The sequence below is a fragment of the Genypterus blacodes genome, unplaced genomic scaffold (assembly GCF_046128005.1).
Source record: "Genypterus blacodes isolate CSIRO-AG114 ecotype Tasmania unplaced genomic scaffold, CSIRO-AGI_Gbla_v1 ptg000070l_1, whole genome shotgun sequence".
Classification (NCBI taxonomy): domain Eukaryota; kingdom Metazoa; phylum Chordata; class Actinopteri; order Ophidiiformes; family Ophidiidae; genus Genypterus; species Genypterus blacodes.
The window spans coordinates 2,333,412-2,354,326 of record NW_027466880.1 but is presented as its reverse complement, the minus strand read 5'-3'; the positions used below and the strand labels follow the sequence as shown (position 1 = coordinate 2,354,326).

Here is a 20,915-nt window from a genome sequence, read left to right as displayed (position 1 = left end):
CTGTGTAAAGGGAGCAGTCCCATCCCCTCGCCATTCATTCCCACTGTTTGTATCCCCTGCTTCTCTTTGCTTGACCTCTCACCTCTGCTGGCAGCTCGGCAGCTAGTCATCTTTCAAACACCGGTGGAAATGTTAGCAATTGTCAGGGTATATTCTTGTACGTTGAAACAATGTTCTTAATTGAATTTGCAGTACTAGAGAAACTACTTTTTCCTTGTAAGCACATCTGACATCAGGATCCATACTTGATAACGTGAAGCTTTCGACCCTGTAACACACGTCAGAATGTGTTGCTGCACCTCATCAGCGGGAGCTCACAGGATCCCAAAGCATTTTTTTTTAATGACCAACCTTTGAGTTCTGCCCTGGATAGCGGAGTCTGTTATGTGCCAATCGCTTCAGCTGGGGAGTATTCAGTGTCATCGCTTATGACGTCAGAACTGTGGGTCACGGAGGTCACAGTGTTTTTATTTTTAATTCCCCGCAGTTGAAAGTTTCTCTTTGTCAGCCCTGACAGGTACACGACCACAGAAGAAGATCCGCTGTCTCCCGACGAGATAAAGTCGGCGCACAGTAGCCCTGATGTGTGGAAGGAGTGAGCGCGTCTTCAAGTTCTTAGCTTTCACAGATCGAAAAGGAAGAAGAAGACGTAGACGAGGACTATTGCTGACATAAAAACAAAATAGAGGTCCTGTCTTAACGCGCGTCAGACCTCGACAGGTCCCACAAAAGTGATTGAAGTGATTTGAAACGGCGTCTACTTTTGGACCTTTTTGGTCAGTTAGCAGCTGTGTGATGCATTGTCACGCTGTCATATGCAGAATTACAACCAATGAGGCAAATATCCAACTAGTTTGTATGTTTCCATATAAAAACTGTCAAGCTCGCATCCTCAGAAGAGTCTTTTTCAACCGGATATCTCTGTTCTCCATGGGTGTCGTGATTAAAGGGCGGCACTTTAATAGCACTGCGATTATCATATATTAACACGGTCTGAAAAATGCCAGGCATAGCAAACTCAACGTCTGGATTTCGTCGCCTTCCGGAACAAAATGCCATTGAAGAATGTCAACAACCTTCACTAATGCAGTAATGTGGAATGTTCATCAATTCATTTCTGCTTGTTCTGTTGTTGTGACCACTTTTGTCCACAGCAGTTTTAGTCTGAAGGCTTTATATATGCAGAACGTAAGCGCCGCCTTGGTTACTGCTTGGCCTTGTTCCTGATTTGATACAATAATTAGTGTCTGGCAGGGCAGAAAGTGTGACTCTCTGTTATGTTTTAGTATAGAATTGAAATGTATTATTAGATAACGGGATAATTAAGTGAGCATCTGAGACAGCATATTGATACCGTGAGATAACGAGGAAAAATTAAGCAGTCATCTTAAGATAACAGGCCTATAAAAAAAACCTCTCTATGCTTTTGCAGGATCTGATCTCTCGTTCTCCGCCGTTGCGCGATTACATCAAATATTTCTGTTCTGGTTCTGACTCTTCTTCTGTTGCACCCTCTTTGCCTCCAGTTGCAGTGCTGCTGAAGGATGACTACTTCGTCAGAGGAGCTGCGCTGCCGGGGCGTTTTAAGGCTGAGAAGATGGAGTTTCACTGGGGCCAGAGTAATGGATCGCCAGGCTCGGAACACAGCATAAACGAGAGAAGATTCCCTGTGGAGGTAAGGCAGCATCTTGTCTGTTACATTATAAGCTCATGACAAATGTGCAGTTACGTGACCTCAGGGGTGAACGCTGAACATTGGGATGATCAGAAGGTCATTGTAATCATCAGAAACACACCCTGGTACATCTTGTTTCACAAACAAGAATTTAATTTGAAAACGCACAAGTAATATTGATTAATACAGATAAAGCAGCGTTCACAGGAAGATTCACTCAGTGGCCTAGATAGTTCATGTTTGGGAGCCAAATCAGGCTGAATTTATTTATATATTTAGTTTTTGTGTGTGTGGGATTGATTCAACACAGTGCAGAGTGAAACATTCTGCAAGGATCTCAGGCAGATTTGAGGCAGCACATTGAGCTGTAAACATTCCGTTTGATTTCATCTCCCGCAGGAGCTGGAGCTAATGGTTCACGCTGAGAATTCAAATGAAATCAAAATAACAGTTCCGTCGTGGTGATGACGAGATCTGAATGGGAGATGTTGTGTATGTCGTCGTGGTTTTTTAATATTTGACATGCAGTGAGTTTTTGTGAATTTGTAATTTAGATTAGTTACTAAGAAATTTTATGTTTTTCTAGCTAAAGTGGCAGATTTCCTAAGTCCTCTATCTCAAACCCTATTATTGGGAATGAAGGTTGCATATTCGAGTAGTATTTCAAATCCAAATAAAGCATCAAATATGGCTGGCAGTTCCTCCCTTTGACAATGTTTCACAATTATTAATATCTCAGTTAATAATGACATTCTCTGACATAAACACGTCGGCAAAAACAAGAAATAGAGTTGAGATGTTGTCGGGGAACTGAAAGGGTCGGCAATGATCGCAGAGATGGAAGTTGATACTTTTCATTTAGCTTTTTCTTTTTAAAGCTTTTTTTTCCCCCCGCAAGGCTACAACACATTTATCAATGCACTTAAGAGCCAAAAGACAAAGACACGACGAGAGGAGCAAAGCGAGAGCAGACAACAAGTAAATAAAAGAAGGGAAAATGTAACAGCAAAGGTCAACAGCTCTGGCAACGGCGACATGAAAGGTAATGATAGTTTGAGTCTGGAATAATTGGCTGTTATGCATTCGGCGCTCGCAGATTAAAGCAATCTTGTTCTTTTCATGTGGTTTGGAGGGAAAGAGTCTCTTTTTTGTTTATCACGACCATGTTCTCTCCCACCGACTTAAAATGAATTCGACAGCGTTGCCACACTTTGACATTTAGAGGGGTCGTTATAGTAACAGCCCTTACCTGCTCCCTTTGAATGAGAAAATAACATGTTAGATTTGTTTATAATTTATTTACACTATCACACGGTTAATGATTAGTGTAAATATGCCAGTGCATGAAAACAGGAAGTGGCTGTGTTAATGTGGCGTGCGGAGTATCTGTGACTGTGTGTGTGTGTGTGTGTGTGTGCGTTTCTTTTTCGGGCCCTGCGACTGTGGAACCTCTCTCGCACGCTTTTGATGCTGCGGCTGAGTAATTAGATTTATTTTTCCCACATCATTTTGTGTTCAGCGTAGTGTTAAAGGGCACCGGATTATATACAGCCATTATAAAACTCGCCGTGCATATGGCTTCTTTGATGGCGTGTGTTCTAAATGAGATGGAATTCGCTTTAATAAACAATTCTGGGGCTGAGGGAAAAGAACCAACAACAAAAACGACGCTTCTTCTAAATACAAAAGGAGATATTTAAGGAATCTACCCACAAATTACCATCGGTGGTGGACGCTACATTTTCCCACACTGACGCATTTCTCCCATTTCACGCCATGTTTACTAACGGCGATGATGTAAATGAGCACAGCCACAGTGGAGCCGATTTGAATAAAGTGTCGCACTAATAAGGAGCAGCTGCTTTTATGGCAGGAAGCAGAGCGCGCCAGTGTCTCCTCACAGCGCCGTCCCCTCCACTGAGGACATATAGATGAGTTAAATACGGCTGGAGACCGATTAACCATAGAAGTCAGTCATTTAAGACTTCTTGGAATTATGAAAGATCAGCGTGAGAGATTTTTAGGTCACTCTGAGGACGTCACTAACTCATATTTCGACAAGATCACCGCGGTGAATAGATTTGGGAGGGAAGAAAATCAATATGTAATAAGTTTATGGTCGGCTGCTTCCGCCTAACACAGGATCGCGCCGAACTTCGAAATGCTCAGAAAGTAATTAACTGATAGAAGTGCTAAGTGAAAAAAAAAAATGAAAAAAACCTGTGGAAAATATATTTAATGCCTTTATATATTATTTTTAATTGACTGCAATATTGCTGCTGTGGCGTCTTCGGCAGTATGATAATAAAAGGGTCAGAGTAATCTAATCTCTTAATGCCTCCCTCCCTCCCTCGCTTTCTGTCAGATAAAACCATTTCCAATAAGCGCCGCAAAGTTAACACCAACCTCCCTCAGGCACTTAAAAAAGCTTTTGTGCTCAAATTTTGTGGTATTCAGCAACATTAAAAGTGACTTGTGTTTGTTATTTCCTCTCATTTTTATTGCGTTATATAGTAGGGATGATTAAAATTTGCAAACCCTGAAAGATTCATCTCTGATTCGTACATTACTCTATGCGTTGTGTTGATTGGCCAATCGGAGCGAAGCGGGCGTTTCACCAGGATGCCCTTGAAGAGCTTGGCGTAAAATGGCCTGTTTTTGCTCACTGTGCACACTGGCGCTGCAGCGAGAGGGAGAGCAGAGTTGGATGAATGTTGGTAGATGTACACAAGTGGTCACTTCTGGAATATTTGAAAGGTGAAAGTCTTGAATGTCTTTCAGTTGAAAGGGAAGTGGATGGGTCTATTATTGCGAATTCATTTGAAATGTCTCCTTGGAGTGAGAATGGAGGGTAAATGGAAGCGTAGCTGCTCCCCTCTCTGTGCCGCTTGTAGGGGTTTTGCGAGAACACAAAGCCCAGGTGAGATTGGATGACACCGTGTTCTTGATTTTTCCGGATTGACTCGAAAAATGCAAACTAACTGTTGACACACGTGAAAGGAAAATAACATCTGAAACGTGAAGAAGATCACATGGTATTTCCTGCTAACCCTTTTCAAACACACACACACACACACCACAGAGTGACACGGCTGCCGTCTGATTGATAATCTTTTTTATTAACATGTCAGCGTTCATGTGTCTCATTTCTTCCTCTGCGCTTTGGTGAAAGCTTGAAATGTTGTGATGAATGTGAGAATGGCAGAGGGATGGTGGAGGACAACTGCCCCTTTGGCCAGGCGAGTGTTCACATCCTCCAAAATAAGGCGTTTTTATTATTCACATCTGTGGCGTCGTGGGACTTGATATATTTGCGATCCTATTGAACGTGAGATATGTGCAGGAACCCGGCGTGTTTACATATATTTGTGTTGTGACAAATCTGGACTTGACTGGCTTTTATTTAGTTGTGTGTGTTTTTGTTTTTCTCTTTTGTTTTCTATGAGAGCAGAGCAGCGTGACCTTGGAAGTTGAGCTCCAGGGCTTTTTGTCTCCGCTAAACAGATCCTGCTTCCCAATCTGCTGTCTAATTATCTCTCCTCTCCAAATGAATCACATTTAGCCCTGAGTCGCATATTACACATTACATAAAGCCTTGACTCTTACAGCGGAACAAAATCAAAGGCGCGTATCCTCACTCTCCAGGAGCTTGGGAGAAAGAGGGGGGGAAAAGGGGACAGATGAAGTACACATTGGTGTGGGTAATGAAAACACACAAATTCACTCAGGTGTGTCATGAAACTGCTGTGCCATTGCAACATGGTTGTGTAAAGACCAATAGGCTGTGTGGCCTGTGGCTCCTGAGCTTGACATTAATCTAACACGGTCTTTTCCATAGGTGTGAACTGAGGAAATCGATAGATGGACCACCTGTTCGCTCAAACAGCGCAATGAAAAATGAAAGAGTGGATTTTTTTTTTCTCCCTCCAGGTTCCATAGGGAGATCTGTTCCAATCATTTGTTAGGGTGTCACCAAGGTTAGATTAATTATACATGGATTGCAAATCCACTCCATAGAAAGGAATGTGTTTGCCCAGAGTTCTATGTATGGGTTAATACTCCAATACTACAATACATGCTTAACAATGCACACAAACACACACACACACACTCACACTCACACACTATCTTCGGTGGCATTGTGTGGAACTCCTGTGACACGATGATTTAAAACCGAGCTCAAACGCTTCAACGCTGAAAACCGAGGCTCTCCTGTTAAGCAGAGATTCTGGTTTATGGCCTCTGAGTGTCTTGACAAGCAACCATGGCAACAATAATATATGATGAGGGCAGTGAATATGCTTTGTAATGATCCATATGTGAGGAGACAAACAGCGGCAGCCTCTTTTTACATTAATAATTGATGTTGGCTGGCTGTGTGACGTTACCTGCTGAAGGCCCACTCAGCCTGTCACTGTTTGCTCCTTTGTGGCGACAAGCAGCTACAAGTAAAAAGGCCGGCTTGCGTTTTAATTCACTCTAAGGAAAATAGCAAACACGGGAAGGTTTGCTGTGGTATTAAAAACGAGAAGCCTTCTCTCAACTTTAATTCTACAAATCGTCAGCTCGAGATTTTCACAATAAAATTATGCAGCATTTACTAAGATTTATTTGTAGTATTTACAGTGTCAGTGCAGTACAGAAGTACTTGAGTAAATTATGTAGTCGTTGCTTTTGAATAGCAGATCCATCAGTGTTAAGCAACGTGACATCGCTGTCATTGTACAATAGGCTCCACTGCGATACTTTCAAGCACTTAAGTTAATCTGACACCAATTAGACACTTATAAATATCTAATACTTCGTTTTTATGGGGTAGAAACGAGTGCGGCGGCTCTTTGTTGTTGCCGGGGTGAACAGGTAGGGGGTTCGGCAGACTGCAGCGAGCCTGTCGACTTAAAAGGAAGAAAAAAAAGGTTTACAAACTGCTGTGGTACCTCTGTGCTGTAAAGAGTGAAGCAAGGAAGGAAGAAGCAAACTACTGCTGCGCAAACAAAAATCTAACAATCTAACATCTCTGCTCACATTACACAATTATTTCATGTCTTCGCGTCTTTGCCTCGATCATGTGTCCTGGGAAAACAAAACCAAACTTGCTTTCTTTTTCACCTGGTTGCTGCTAAAATGAAAAGCAGCTTTTTTCCACCCCCAATGCTTGTTGTTTGCTCTTGCTCGTACCAGAAAGGGTACATTTATAAATCTCCATATAATGTTTTCTGTAGTTTCCATCTGTTCACTCTGGCTGTTGATTATTGCTGCGCCATATTTAAGGAAAACAAAAGACTTCACACCACGACAGCATGTCAGATTTTCTGCATGGTCAAAATAAAACAAGTCTGAAAATATCTGGCTGTCGTTCATGTCGCTTTCAGATTAAAATTCAGCACCGATACAGTGATTCAGATTCCTTATTAAGGCGCCGTAGGTTTTCATTGGTGCATATGAAAGTGTTTGATAATTGAATATCAAGATTTGCTAAAGTGTGTCTTAACACGAGCAGGTCATGAGAGCCAATCTGGGTGGGTAAATGAAGCCTAAGGGGGGCCGAGCTAATTGGGTAATGTAGTTAATAACATTTGAAGGGTGATGAATGGCCGACGCTCTTCCTCGCCGAGTTCTCAGACAGACAACAAATTGGATCCATTAAAGACTGCACCTAAAGGAACTCTGAAGGAAAGTGATTGAGTTAAATTAGCTGGATTGAGTCACTTTGTGCCTGTGATATGCATTAAGTCATGTATCCCACGCTTATTTACACTGACTTCCTGCATTGGCGCCGTCTGTGGCTTTGGGTTTCTTCATCTTCTTTCTTTTTTAAACCTTCCACAAAAGAGCAAAGAGGGAAACATAGTCTTAAATTAAATCAACATCAAGGACCTTCCCCCCCCCCTTATTGCTAATTAACTGGGTGCCTTGACATGAAAGGCCCCTTTTTTTAATTTAAAGAGGCTCAAGACAGACGCATGATGGACAAGTCCAATTCCTGCCTTCTAGGGCCACTCGCCGATTTTGATTAGCACTCTCCGTTTCGGCTTTGAGGAGGAGGGAAATCTTTTTATAGACAAACGGAGCCATTATAGGGAGGATATATGCCGTGTGTAATGGCTCGCACGTCATGCCCACACATCCCCCAGCATTGTTGTGAAATTAGAAAAGGTATTGTGCCTGATAAGAGGTAATTGTGACTAATAATTTGAAGCGGTGCCATTGTGTTCGATTTCGCCGCATTAAAAGAGCATCGACCTACACTGCTTGCTCGTCCTCCTCCTCCTCTTCCTCGTCCTCCTCCACCTCCTCATCCTCCTCCTCCTCCACGAGGACAGCAGCATGGAGAGATGGGATGCTGTATTTCTTCACCATTCTCCAGGAGTGACAGAACACAAAAAGGAATGACTCAGATTATGGGAGATTTATGAGTGTGATAAACACACCCACTTTTATGCCCCTCAAAACAGCTTTTCATCAGCTCCTTAGCAGTCTTCTCCGCCTGATTGATGGCAGGGCGGCTCGTTCTCCTTGTCCGTTTGCTGAAACTGTTTATGCTCCGTTTCCCCTCCCAGATGCAGATCTACCTTTACAACTCCGACGACTTTGACAGCCTCAACGCCGCCATCAAGGAGCGACGCATCATTGCCGTCATGGCTGTGTTCTTTGAGGTAAAGTGTGGTTGTGTGTCATTAGTGTTTGAAGGTCAAGACAGAGGAGCTCTAAAAAAACCAGGACACACACAAGGACAAGGACACCTGGAATGTCTTCATGCTTCCACAGAGCTTCCTGATGTAAAACTACTTGCCAACAGCAAACATACAATGAGTACTTGTGCAAGTTCACAGTTAAATACAATCTGTATTTCACACTATGAAATGTGCCTTAAGGCCTGTGGGGTGATACCTCATTGACCAGTCAACATAAGTCCCTCTGGCATTACTGGCTGAGTCTGTTGGGAAGCATGTTGAGAGATCTTGCCAATGGTAATCTGAAGGGAAAGAAATTTCAAATCCCATATTCTGTGTCTGCACCGACTGGGTGACAGTGGGTGTCCCCTTGGAGCACAGGGAGATCCCTGTGCTCCAAGGGGACACAGGGATGACAGGGGGATGAAAAATGAGCGGAACTCCCCCAAAATGCCCCTTAAATAGAGCATCAACACTAGACAACTAGTGGGTCAGTGGTTAAAATCAGTAGTTGACGTGTAAAAAAAAAAGAAAAGCACACACACACACCCCCACTCATACTTAATGTTTTTAGGACTCTCCAAACACTTCTGAAAGATGATGCCTCAAATGCAACGCCGTAATGGCTCCACATTTTGCTTAGCTGTTGGTAATTACAGCCTAAATGGAAAGTATTCATTTTCGTTGGCTCATAAAATAATGATATACTGTATGTGTACAGCACTCTTCCAACAGCTGTTGGAAATCGTTTACAAAACCATTAAGCTGTGAAAATAAATAGCCAAAGATACGGAAGCTAAAAGGAGCGGCAAAGGATGGAAAAGAGCAGTAGCACTTAAATGAGGTAAATGAAGAACATTATCAAAGGGGTTTGGATTACGAGACGGAATATCAGATGAGATGAAGCTTTTGAGGGTAAATATTTGCTTGAAATAATTCTCTTATTGGCATCTTCTTGTGCCAAATTTTGTTATTATTTATCTCTTACCCCAGCATATAGCAGACACTTAATGGAACTAGATGGAGACGATAAAACAGTGAGATTCCCCCAAAGGTATGTGCACATAAGTGAGCCTTAATGAACAAGAATAGTCCTAATTCCTTCTACCTGTGAAACATCTCTGAGATTTATGAACCGTGAAAGAACATAAACCAGCGCTGACGGCCGCAGGTCCGGGGGTTCACTCTCGCCGCTGCACCCTTAATTTCTATTAGCAATCTCTTTTCCAATTGATGACAAGTGATCAATGTGCGCTAACATGCACCTTAATGGTATATAGGCAGGGGTCATTTCTCAGGGAGGGGGTTGGGGTGGGGGCTGGAATGGGGACACAGGTGTGTGTAATGTAGGTCTGCTCTGAGACAGTGATGAACCGTGTGTGTGTGAGGACCTAAATGCCTCCGCTGGGTCCTGACAGCCCTATCGCTTACTGCAATTAGCACCACCATGCACAATCCGCTGAATAGCAGTTTAGATTGCGAGGTTGTTTTTTTTTGTTGGTCTTTTTTGTTTTTTAAAGTGGGCGCACACACACGTTCAAACATTGGCACAGATTTACCATATCTAATCAATGAGGAGAGTTCCTCCCGTGCTCCCCAAAGGCCTGTTAATGGCCTCTAAGGTGTGCATATTATCCACATTCAGCATTCAGTTCCACACAATTATTCTCCCCCGACTGACCTGAATTAATGTTGAGCAATGGAAGATTGGTCCCTGCGTCCCCACACTGTTTTGTCCAGTCTTGTCTCTTAAGTAGGACGTTGGGAATATTATAACACGTGTGGCTGAACCATTTTTGTAAGTCTCCAAATCATTACAAAGAATTAACAGCAGGTCAACAGATAAGGAGGAAAGAAGCCGGCGTGTGTTAGTCCCTTAACTAAGGTATAGCTAACATATAGGTAACAGGCAAATGGCCCCAAAGAGCTAAAGGAGCTTCACCGGATATCAGCTGCTTACAGTGCTTGTAAAAATATTAGATGTCTTGCATGCTTCATAAAAGTCAAAGCATCAAAAGCGTAATAAAAATAAAGTGGCTGCGAGCCGAGCACTGAGTGATCCAGTGCAGTGTATGTGTATGTGTGTGTGTGTGTGTGTGTGTGTGTGTGCTCTGTGGTGTTTTGGTTCATGGTTACAGTGGCACAGCTTATTTTTACAACACTAAAATCTTATTTTGTCAGATTTCTTCATACTTAACTGTTTAACAGCTACAGATAGAGTTGTTACCGTTAGATTTGTGTGTAGTAAAGCAAAATGAGAAATATTCTCACCTATATAACGTATGTATGTCACATTAAAATGTTTAACTGAGTTAAAGCAGTGGACACAATAAAGGCAGCACATGGACGTTATTACCTTTGGGAAATCTGGAATGTTATGTTTTGTGTAGGAGGAGGATGCAGATAATGCAAACAACTCAGAATATAATGCAATATAAGGCACAAACTGCAGCCTTGGAAAGAACCAGAAAAACTGAGTGAACACGCCAAGCAAGTAGCAACAGTATTAACTTTATAAATAGTTTTGATCGGGAGATATCTACTATATATCTGCCTCAAGTTGCTGCCTGTTAATTCATCAAACTTCTCTTCCAATTTCTGTTTCCTGCAGTTGGGCCAAACGGACAATCCAGCTGTGGATCCCATCATCCAAGGCTTGAAAGGAGTGGTGCATCATGGTACGTAACTGCAAACTGTGCTTCTTAATCTTCTCTTTCTGTCCTAGTCGAATCGCTCTACATGAAACATCTCCATGTTCACGAGGGACATCCAGAAAAGTAACTCTGCCACACGGGGAATCCATCTTGTTTCTCTCAGGCTTTGCACTGAGGTTAATTCTCATACACACAGGCCCGGTGCTCTCACGCGGCCCGACCGCTTAACTCATTGAAGATCCTTAAACGTCCACCTTCGTCTCTAATCCTGAATGAGAAGCTAAACACAAAGCTTCGAGTGCAGTTCAACTTCAAACACAGGCAAAATCATTGAGATATCGCACCTCCTTGGCTCCACAGTAGGAGACTTCTGGTGGAGCTTCACTCGCATATACAGAACCATTAATTCCATCCGAGCCTCAATTACACAACACACTGGGTTGCTCTCTCAGATGTGCGTGCTCCCCATGGATCCCGCTAACAGCAAAGGTTCATATTAAACTAATAATGGAGGATGATGGAGCGGTGCGCCGTGATGCACAGCTCTCCTCCTCCTACTTCTTCTTATTTCAGTTTCACTGCAGGCCCCGAGAAATGTTACGTCTCTGCCAGAGCGTTAGTAGATGTTGCGGCGTGACGGGGACGTCAGCGGCTCTGTTTACATCCACACCTATGACTTCGTTTTATAACCTGCTGCTGGCAATCTCTGACGTAGGCATATACATGCAGGGGGAAGGACATGTAAATGGATGAGGATGCACTGAAAGCATGAACCAATTGCTATGCGCCCATGCTGACTTCACAAAACCAAGCGCGTGGCTTTATTGAAGCCTCCACCCTCCTCCACCCCCCCCTCGGCCGGTAACTGCCTGACTCGTCTCTCAGATGAAATAGTCTGATGAAAGCGCACAATGCAGCCTGCTAAGGTCATTTTTTTTGTCTTTGAATCGAACTGCATTGCAAGAAAAGCATACACTTTTCGAAAGGGAAAATGGCTTTGCTTAGAGACTTACAGAGATGCTAGACATAAAAATTACTCACATTCGTTAGATTTCAAAACCTTCAATTTCAGTGTGGAAAACTCAATAAATGAACTATTGCGTGACTGGTCTTTTATCATCCGCAAGGCCTCTTTACCTGCAGTATTTTCTTGATTAAAACCTTTCTTTAATAATGAATCTCCATCAGTCTGTGAAAGTGGCTGAAGATTATTAAATTATTTCTTCCCCCAACCTCCGCCGTCATGTTCAGCGTTAACGCAGACATCTGTGCTAATGCCACAGAATCTGTCATCTCTGGGGCTGACGGGGAGCTTAGTTAGTTAGCTGGGTGTGGTGACTTTTTTTAAGGCGTCTCTTCCTGCTGGCTGGCTGCTAAACACTCCTTGCCCCCTCCCCTGTTTGGGGCGGTGGGTTTTCCATTAGCTCGTTATCCCACAGTCATCCATCCGTCAGCGTGGCGGTGGCCCTGGAGCGATAGGGCACGTACACCGCCTGAAGACGGCGAGAAGAGAGGCTGTGAATACTGAATCTGACCCAGTGAGGGGCGAGGCTTCCTCCACCGCACAACTTCTCCCAGATAAGGACTTCAGATGCAAAGAGTTTGCATTTTGACATGAGCTTGTGCTTTAATTGAGGGTTTTTTTTTCACGCCGCAGTTGAGGGAAAACGCCTACACAGCCCAACTGCAGATCAAGTGACGTAATTGGAGATAATTTGATTCCTGTGTTGTTTTTTGTTTCTGATTGTTCCGATGGGAGAGGACAGAACGGTCCCTGGACTCATTTGGATGTGTACTAATCCCTGTGTCCCAGACTTATGATGACGCCAAGGATGTTGTGTTCTCACCTCCATCTGTTAGTTTGTTGGTCTAGATTGGTTGTAGGCAGTATTACTCACCAGGTTATGAACCGAATTAAACAAATATTTGCGAGAAATGTGGGGTTTCTTCCAAAGTAATACACCATGAGAGTCTATCCGTGGGCCCAATTTGTTGGACGACATACTGTATCAGGCTGAGATGATGCGTTCAGTGCAGCAGTGTGCAGGGAGTTTCTAACCTGGGTGTTGAAATGACTGAGGTCGGTTGGGGGTCAAGTTTATTTTTCGCTCTGAAATAATTACCCAAACCCAGACCTGTGTGACCTCATAGCTGGATAGGGACCTTGTTTCTGACGCATCTCTAAATGTCAGAACAAGGCACGTTTAGTGTCTGAGGCTTGTTGGAAGGGTGAGCTCTAATGAGCGTCCCCTCTCGTTTAGGACACCGAGCTTAGCGGGGCTGCCACAAAGCGGCGGCTCAGCTGTCAGAGCCGGCGGTTTTATCTGACTTCCTCATCCTCATCCTCTCCTCTTTGCTCCTCCACTCTCAGCCCCTCTGAGCGCCGAAGATCTGCTGGGATAGATAACGAGCACTAGCGCTTTTTAAACGCTGCCGCCATCTCTCCACCAGTAGTGAGGTTTTCCTGGATAACAATTTAGACAAAAAAAAAACACCACTGGGAGAGCAAAATGAAATGACCTCGTAAGCTTCAACACATCGAGAAATATGGGAGTTTGAGCGGTTTATTAAAGAGACAGGCCCCGATAACCGGGCCTCACTCTCCGCTGTGGTGCCCAGTTCTGATCTTGTGCTCTTTCTGTTTGGTCCAGAGAAAGAGACCAACCTGCGCTCGTTCGTTCTGAGGGATTTGCTTCCGTCGTCGCTGGACAGTTATTACAGATACACCGGGTCGCTCACCACGCCACCCTGCAGCAAGGTAGTGGAGTGGATCATCTTCTCCAGGCCTGTGTATCTGTCCCACACACAGGTGAGTCTGTGCACACACACACACACACACACACACACACACACATGCTCAGACAGCTTTATTCCCCCACACACAATCAGATCCCATTTGCACATACTCAACGGATCACTTCCTGTCCTGCAGTGTCAATGCGTAAGCGATTTTCGTTCTCCCTTTTTTCGCTCCTTCCTCCTCCCAGTCTTCTTTCCACTCCTCTGCATATGAAACCATAACTGCCTATATACTGGATGATTAAGCAGGAAGGGGCAGCCAATTACTGGCATTTGAATGATAGTAAGTGTGAAATAGCTCTTAGATATAAATCACGCTCTCGGTCGCAGAAACGGTCACTATAAGCTCTTAAATTGAATGCTACTTCCATCCACATGGCTCCTTCTTATCCTACTCTTAAAAAGTTGTTCAAGTGCAGGAATATTGATTGATTTAAATGTGCCCGATAATTATCGGAATAACGGCTGAACATATGTTTACCGCAAATTGCTGCTTCTGACAACACTCGCCTGTGCACTTCACCGTCGCCCACCCCCTAATTGCTTTTGCTGTGTTGATTCGCAGAGAAGTAATTTATGCCAAATCATGCCCTGCGCTCCTGCTGATCACGTCTGCGGCCACTTTGCTGCATCTTTAATACACATTGTGCAATTCTTGGGTTACACACAAGCAACCTATCCTCTGCTGTGCTGTGGAAATGTGCAGGGCTCAGTGGTATTCCCATCAACGCCGCAGAGGACAGAGGTCTTTTGTTCCGAAATGACTTATGCAGCAAGAATATTGACCGGGGCTACGATGTTTGTGACGCGCACAGATACTCCTTTTATGAACCTGTAATTCATTTCTCCAAGCACGCATAGGACACATTGATTCCATGCTATCTGTAATGTGTAGTCATTACTGCGCACAGCGGGAGATCATTCAGCGCAATCAATGGCCGCAAATTTGTCCCATTGAGGAGTTACAGCCCTGTAGCTAGCCAAGAAGATGATTGAGGTCCGGCGCCTGCTGATGCCTGAGGAGGGAATATTTTTAGCGCTCCGTTTCTGGACAGTCAGCCGGTGGCAAGTGACTGCAAATGCGCTCCTGCCCTGCATGTCATGCTCCAGCATAACACACATTAAATTCAGATACATAAGTAAAGATCCTCTCCCTCTGTGTGTGTCTCTCTCTCTCTCTCTGCCTAGCTGGAGGCGTTCTACTCCATCTTTACCACAGAGCAGCAGGATCACGTCAAGTCCGTGGAGTACCTGAGGAACAACTTCCGCCCCCTGCAGGAGCTAGACGACAGGATGGTCTTCAAGTCGGCGGTGAAGGACGCGTGGCAGAAGGACTCCACCGAGGTGCTGGGCGGCCCACACAGCACCGAGGCTTCAAGGGGTACAGATGCATCCAATTCTTCCACTTTATATGATTTAGATCGTTATACGGGGTATTTGTCATACTTTTGGAACGCTTGCATGAGAGGAATCCGCGATTATACATTTTCATTATAGAATGAAAGCCTATTTTTGCCGTCTCTTTTAGAAATCATTTATCTCCAAAATGTCAACTTTTCAGGAAGTAATTAAAACTCTTGTTTGGAGTGGAGAGGTGATAGTGTTGAGAATAATTGATCTGAGCACAGTATATTCCGATGATTGATCCAACACTGAGTGTATGAAGCTGTAACTATATATATCTTCTTGTACATTGAGGAATACCTTGCATGGATGTCTCAGAAGTGCCCTCTCTCCCTCTTCTAATGAGATGCTGAAACGAATGTGGAATTGGCATGCTGACCAAAAGATAAGAGATAATGGACAGTTTAGGAATTCACTAATTGGCATAATGACCAATGATAAGAGATAAGGTATAGCTTAGGGATTCACTAGACTCAGCACAATAGGAGGTGTCCTGAAGGAGGTGAAACCCTGTTTATGGGAGGGGTTTCGATATTATTACTATTTTTAAAATCTGCAAGGTAGCAATACACTATTAGAACTAAGAGGCTAATTATAATAGTGGTAAGTGCCCAAAAAATGTAGGGCAAAGGGAAGGGCTTGGGGCGTGGAAACCCCAAGCCCAAAATAGTATATAAAGAGGGGACGGAGAGGTACAATTCAGAGCAACCCCGGGGTTCCCTCTCACTTTGTTTCATTTGTACTTTTTTTGCGAATAAACAATTTACTTGGATCAGAAGACCGGTTTCCTCAACTTTTCTTAGACTCTATTAAGAGGGTCCATAACGTTATACAGATTGTAACTGAAGTGAAGTTATTTACTAGCCAGAACCTTGAAGATTGATTTGAAGTAACGTTTTGACGTATTATTGCCACGTCAATAGCAGCAGTGATGCATTTTTGGGTGCTTTCAGAAGGTTTTATAAGCCCGAGGTGCTGGATTTTCCTCAGCCTATAGAAAAGCATGTAATCCATCTTCTTATCTGAAAACTAAAACAAATTGATGAATAATGCATGTAGGCAGAGTCGCTGCCAACCATCCACAAATGTCACAGCTTTGGGTAAGATCGGATTTTGTGACCAAAGTGATCTTGCTGATTATGTTTTGGGAGGGTGATTTTGTTCGTTGCGAAGACTTTCAGGTTTTTCCTCTAACCAGGGTCCAAATTGGACTCCATGCCAGGGTAGTCAAGCTGTCACAAATAGTCTCCAATAGCTGCTTCCATACGACCGCAGAATGAGTGTGACAAAGTATTATTATGTTCGTTCACATGGGATTTGTATTATCAGAGGACCGCAGAGTTTCCAGAAATATAAGCCTTATTCACACGGGAGCCGACATTACCTGTGGTCCTCTAGAGATTTGTAGCAATTGCAGAGGTCATCTGTATTTCTTATTAATGTGCACATCTGCCATCTCTCTGCAAAACCTAAGGATAAATCATTACGCGCAGCACTGCACAGGTCATCTGATCAATTTATGTTATGTGAATCAAAAATTTCAGCACAAAGGTTCCCTTTTTTCCACCAGCTTTGATAGACATTTGACCTCAAATTTTGGAGGCTTACCTGGCTAATCAGCACGCCGACCCATTTGTGTGAAGCGCCATCTTAAACCAGCAGGTCAGTAAATTTGAGTCGCTGTGAGTAGATTCCTAAAGCAGCAGAGGGTGAAGGTCGCTGAGTCCAGGTGGAAATGAATCGGATTCGGCTGGGGGTAAAATCACTCAAGTAATGGATTTAAAAAAAATTAAAACTTACAATGATATAATAGTTCATATAAATCATTCGCACATCAAAGTGCGTGCTGTCTAATTGCAAGTGTGAATCTCATGTAGAGCTTAATTAGAGTATTTTCGTTTCTTCCTCTCTGTGTTTGCGCCTTGCCGCGCGTGCTTTGACAGAATAGAGGACAAACTATTGAGACTAATGAGAAAGGCTGCTGTTCCTTTAAAGTGCTGTTGTTGGTGTCTGGTGGGTAGAATTGATTAGGAATGCTTGTGATGAAGTTGGAGCACTCTAACAGGCCCGATCAGCAATCATCATTAATATGTGGCACAGCTAAAATAGACCCATACAAATTAAGTTGCGAAATTGCTTTTGTGGCACAATGTCAGTAGACAAAATGGATGTGTACCAATATTTCTTCATTTCTCTGTCCTTCCTTCTCTCTCTCTCTCTCTCTCTCTCTCTCTCTCTCTCTCTCTCTCTCTCTCTCTCTCTCTCTCTCTCTCTCTCTCTCTCTCTCTCTCTCTCTCTCCCTCTCCCTCTCTCTGTCCCTCGCTCCCTCTCTCACACACACTTATGTTTCTGTGTCTTAAAAATGGAAGACTCCATACTTATGGGAGTAAACACTGTCAGTCTTATCTTCAGAGGTGACATCTGTCAAGGTTGTGTGTTTGTGTGCGTGCAGGGGGACGGGCAGTTGTTTATTAGCACGCAGTAAATGATGGTTTTGCCTGTAAATGGGAGAGTCGAGGTCACGCCTTGACTGGACGTTCAATCATCTTTGCTTTTTTTTTTTAGTGCCGTCAAAGTTGTTTGGTCATTAATGATTCATGGCCGAGTGTATTGATGCTAAATACAGGTCTGAAGTTAATTTATCTGGTTACTTGTCCAGCCATAATGTTACAATTGGGCTGTTGTTTGCTCAGTGTTCTTGCTAATGCTGATGGCGGCTCTGTCATCTTTGTGAACACAGGAGGTGGAGCAGGAAGTCACTGAATTTTTGGATGCAACAATTCACACAACACAAAATGTGACCGTGTGCATTGTGGAGCTGAAAATGGATTGCGGTATTAAATAAGTCTCATCAATTATTCATCCCAAATGGGAATGGATTCTCATTTCCTTACATAAAGGGCGCTGGGGTATATTTTTCCTTGTCATAGTAAGAACAGTGCATGACTAAATTAGGAAAATGTACAGGCGAGAGACAGCAACATATGTAACAGCTGAACATTACAGGTCCACGGGAACTGGTAATATGCTAATACATTTTAGGGTTTATCCGTTTTTGATTAGCATTATGTTAAGAAGAACTTTGGGAAAACACAGGAACCTAGAGAAAGCTGGAATTAATGGTGGAAGATTCCCATATAGTGTAAGAAGGTGCTGTCCCAGGAGCTTACCAACATGTTCTGATTCACTTTTCAGTTTCTGTGTTTGGTGTTTGCCGTATTTTGCAAAGCTTACAGTGAATCTAAGAATTGTACCCGACTGCCTGACAATGTGATTTATTCCTTCTTAAAGTCTCTTTTCATCTTTGTGCAAACCGATAGTAACAAAGTGTTTTCGGTTATTAAGTGTGGTGGAATACCTGGTGATCCATTGGCCCACCACGGATGAAAATGTCGACAGGATCATTGGAGTCCAAACCAAATTTAGACATTTTGTGGTTTGGATTGTGGGGATTCTATGATATCAATTTTCTCACTAAATCTGTTTTGTGTTGCCTATAATCCAACTCAGAAGCTACATCATGAAATACATTGTAACAGCTCAAATGAGACCCAGTGAAGCCTTGTGTGATGTCAATAATACTAAAGTCAGGTAAGAATTGACCTTGTATGTTAATGCAAAATAACACAAACACACACAAAGGAAGTTTCAGGTTTGTCAGGTTTATAAGTATTGTTTTGTAGATGTGTGGGTTACAGTGTTTACGTATTTCAATATTTGATTTGGTTACAACTAGGAAATAGTGATGCTACATTAATTAACTACTTTTCCAGGGGTGCAGCTGTATAAGGTTTTAGGTCTTCAGCGAGCTTCTGTTGTCAGTTCCACATGATCATGGCTGGTTCATGGCTTAAGCTGGTTTAGCTGAAGATGACTTATTACGTGACTGGACTGGAGGCTGAGTAAATTGAGCAAATTGCCAGAAAAGGATCATCAAACAGGAGGAAATCCTTCATTCAACATCATTCAACATTCCTGGACAAAAAGCCGCAGGCCTGTGTGCACCTTACACGCTTGTGTCCGCATTAACCCATAAACTCCTGCATGTCATGTACATACTTTAGGCTGTCGTGTCCACGGCAACTTAAAAGTCAACACGCCGTGCGGGGGCATGAAGGCAGTGGAGCTGTTGTTTGCTCGCCTCCAATTCATTCGTTCATGCTAGAACCTGCCAGGAAAGAGATTCATGTTATGCTCGGAGTGATATTGCAGACTGAGGTCACCGCTGTAAATGCTGGACCCGCTATGAGACCAGCACTCACTTTATTTGGCCCAGCGTTCACTGAAAAAAACACCAGGACAGAAAAACAACAACATTTTTTACAAGTTTGTTATTCTGTAGCAGTATTATGTGGGCAGAGCAAGTGTAGAGTGTGCAGTGGCTCTCTGTTGGTAATGTATGCATCTAATTTACAGAAGGGCATTTAGTCCCATCTCACTGCCTCCCAAGTTAATCTATTCTAAGAACAACAGCAATATTTTACTCTTCAGCTTGTTAGTTAAGGTTTCCAATTTAATGAAAATACTTAATAACGTATGGACGACGTGCACAGAATTACTAATAACTCTATTAAATCCTTGCATTTAATTCTTGAATATTTCTTAATAAAGAGAGAAATTGATTTGTGGATTTAACGCCTGCGTGCTGAGAGGAGCCGTGCATGAGGATATTTAATCCTCCAGAAGATTTCAGTGGGAGATCTTTGCATCATCAACCTCTGAATTTAACACAAAGTTTACTGATAAACAAATTTAGAGGCGCTCTAATTAATTTTCCCTTGCCAATCTACTAGGAAGTGCGTTCTGATCTGGATGACCCAAATGTAACGGTAAACAGAACGCAACCGAGGATTCTGAATACTATGTATATATATATATACACATATATGTGTGTGTGTGTGTGTGTGTGTGCTCTGTGCGCGCCCACAGATCGACCAAATGTGAGAAAATCAAAACAACGCTGCCTGAAAGGAAAACACGGCAAAGTTCAGTCTTGTATCAGTATTGATCCTCTCCTGATGTGTGTGGGTGCTGAGAGGAGGGTGATGATCCTGGCAGTAATGATACACACTGCACAAACATGATGATGTCCTCCGCCTTTATTAAATGACTGCTGTTACTGGAGTTGACGAAGGCCGCTCAACGGGTTCTACTGCATTTCACACCTGTCACACCTCATCAACACCCCAGCGTTTCTCCTGCCATTGTCCCCCCTCCCCCCCGTGTCCCTTCTGATTTCCTCCCACCCTGTCTCCATTTCACATATCATGCATAATTTGCACCATAGCCTCACTGTGCAAATAGGGAAAAAGGTGAAAAAACATGGTGACAATTTCAATTTAGCAAGATCCCCTGCATGCACATAATCAATTGACAGAAGTTCCTGATTGCTGTTGTCCTGGTGTGTTGAGAGGCATGTCCAGATTGTCCCTCAGCCCCACTGGCAAATCCGTTTTTTCTAAATACCCATGCTGAAGCCAACACTGCCACCTAGAGGCGTGATTGGCACGCTCAGGTTCCTGTATAGTACAAACACCCGTCCTCATGCATCCTCATTAATGCCGCACAGAGAGGAACTGGCAAATTAAACATGGACAGGAAGTTGGAGTGTTATCTTGACGCACACGTTTATCATCGCAATGGGCTGTTTGATATGCAGTCAGGAATCTAGTGTGCTGTTGCGCCATGATAAGAAGCCGACGAGTAAAA

At 43.3% G+C, this 20,915-nt stretch overlaps 1 protein-coding gene across 2 annotated transcripts in view; it reads left to right on the top strand.

Moving 5' to 3' along the window:
• ca16b (carbonic anhydrase XVI b) overlaps positions 1 to 20,915 on the top strand; it is a 93,655-nt gene that overhangs the window by 54,324 nt on the left and 18,416 nt on the right. For both annotated transcript variants that reach the window (XM_076156537.1, XM_076156536.1), the window contains exons 4-8: positions 1,527 to 1,675; positions 8,236 to 8,331; positions 10,961 to 11,027; positions 13,655 to 13,812; positions 14,991 to 15,183. In XM_076156537.1, the coding sequence (XP_076012652.1) occupies positions 1,527 to 1,675; positions 8,236 to 8,331; positions 10,961 to 11,027; positions 13,655 to 13,812; positions 14,991 to 15,183 (663 nt within the window). The remainder of the gene's footprint in view (positions 1 to 1,526; positions 1,676 to 8,235; positions 8,332 to 10,960; positions 11,028 to 13,654; positions 13,813 to 14,990; positions 15,184 to 20,915) is intronic.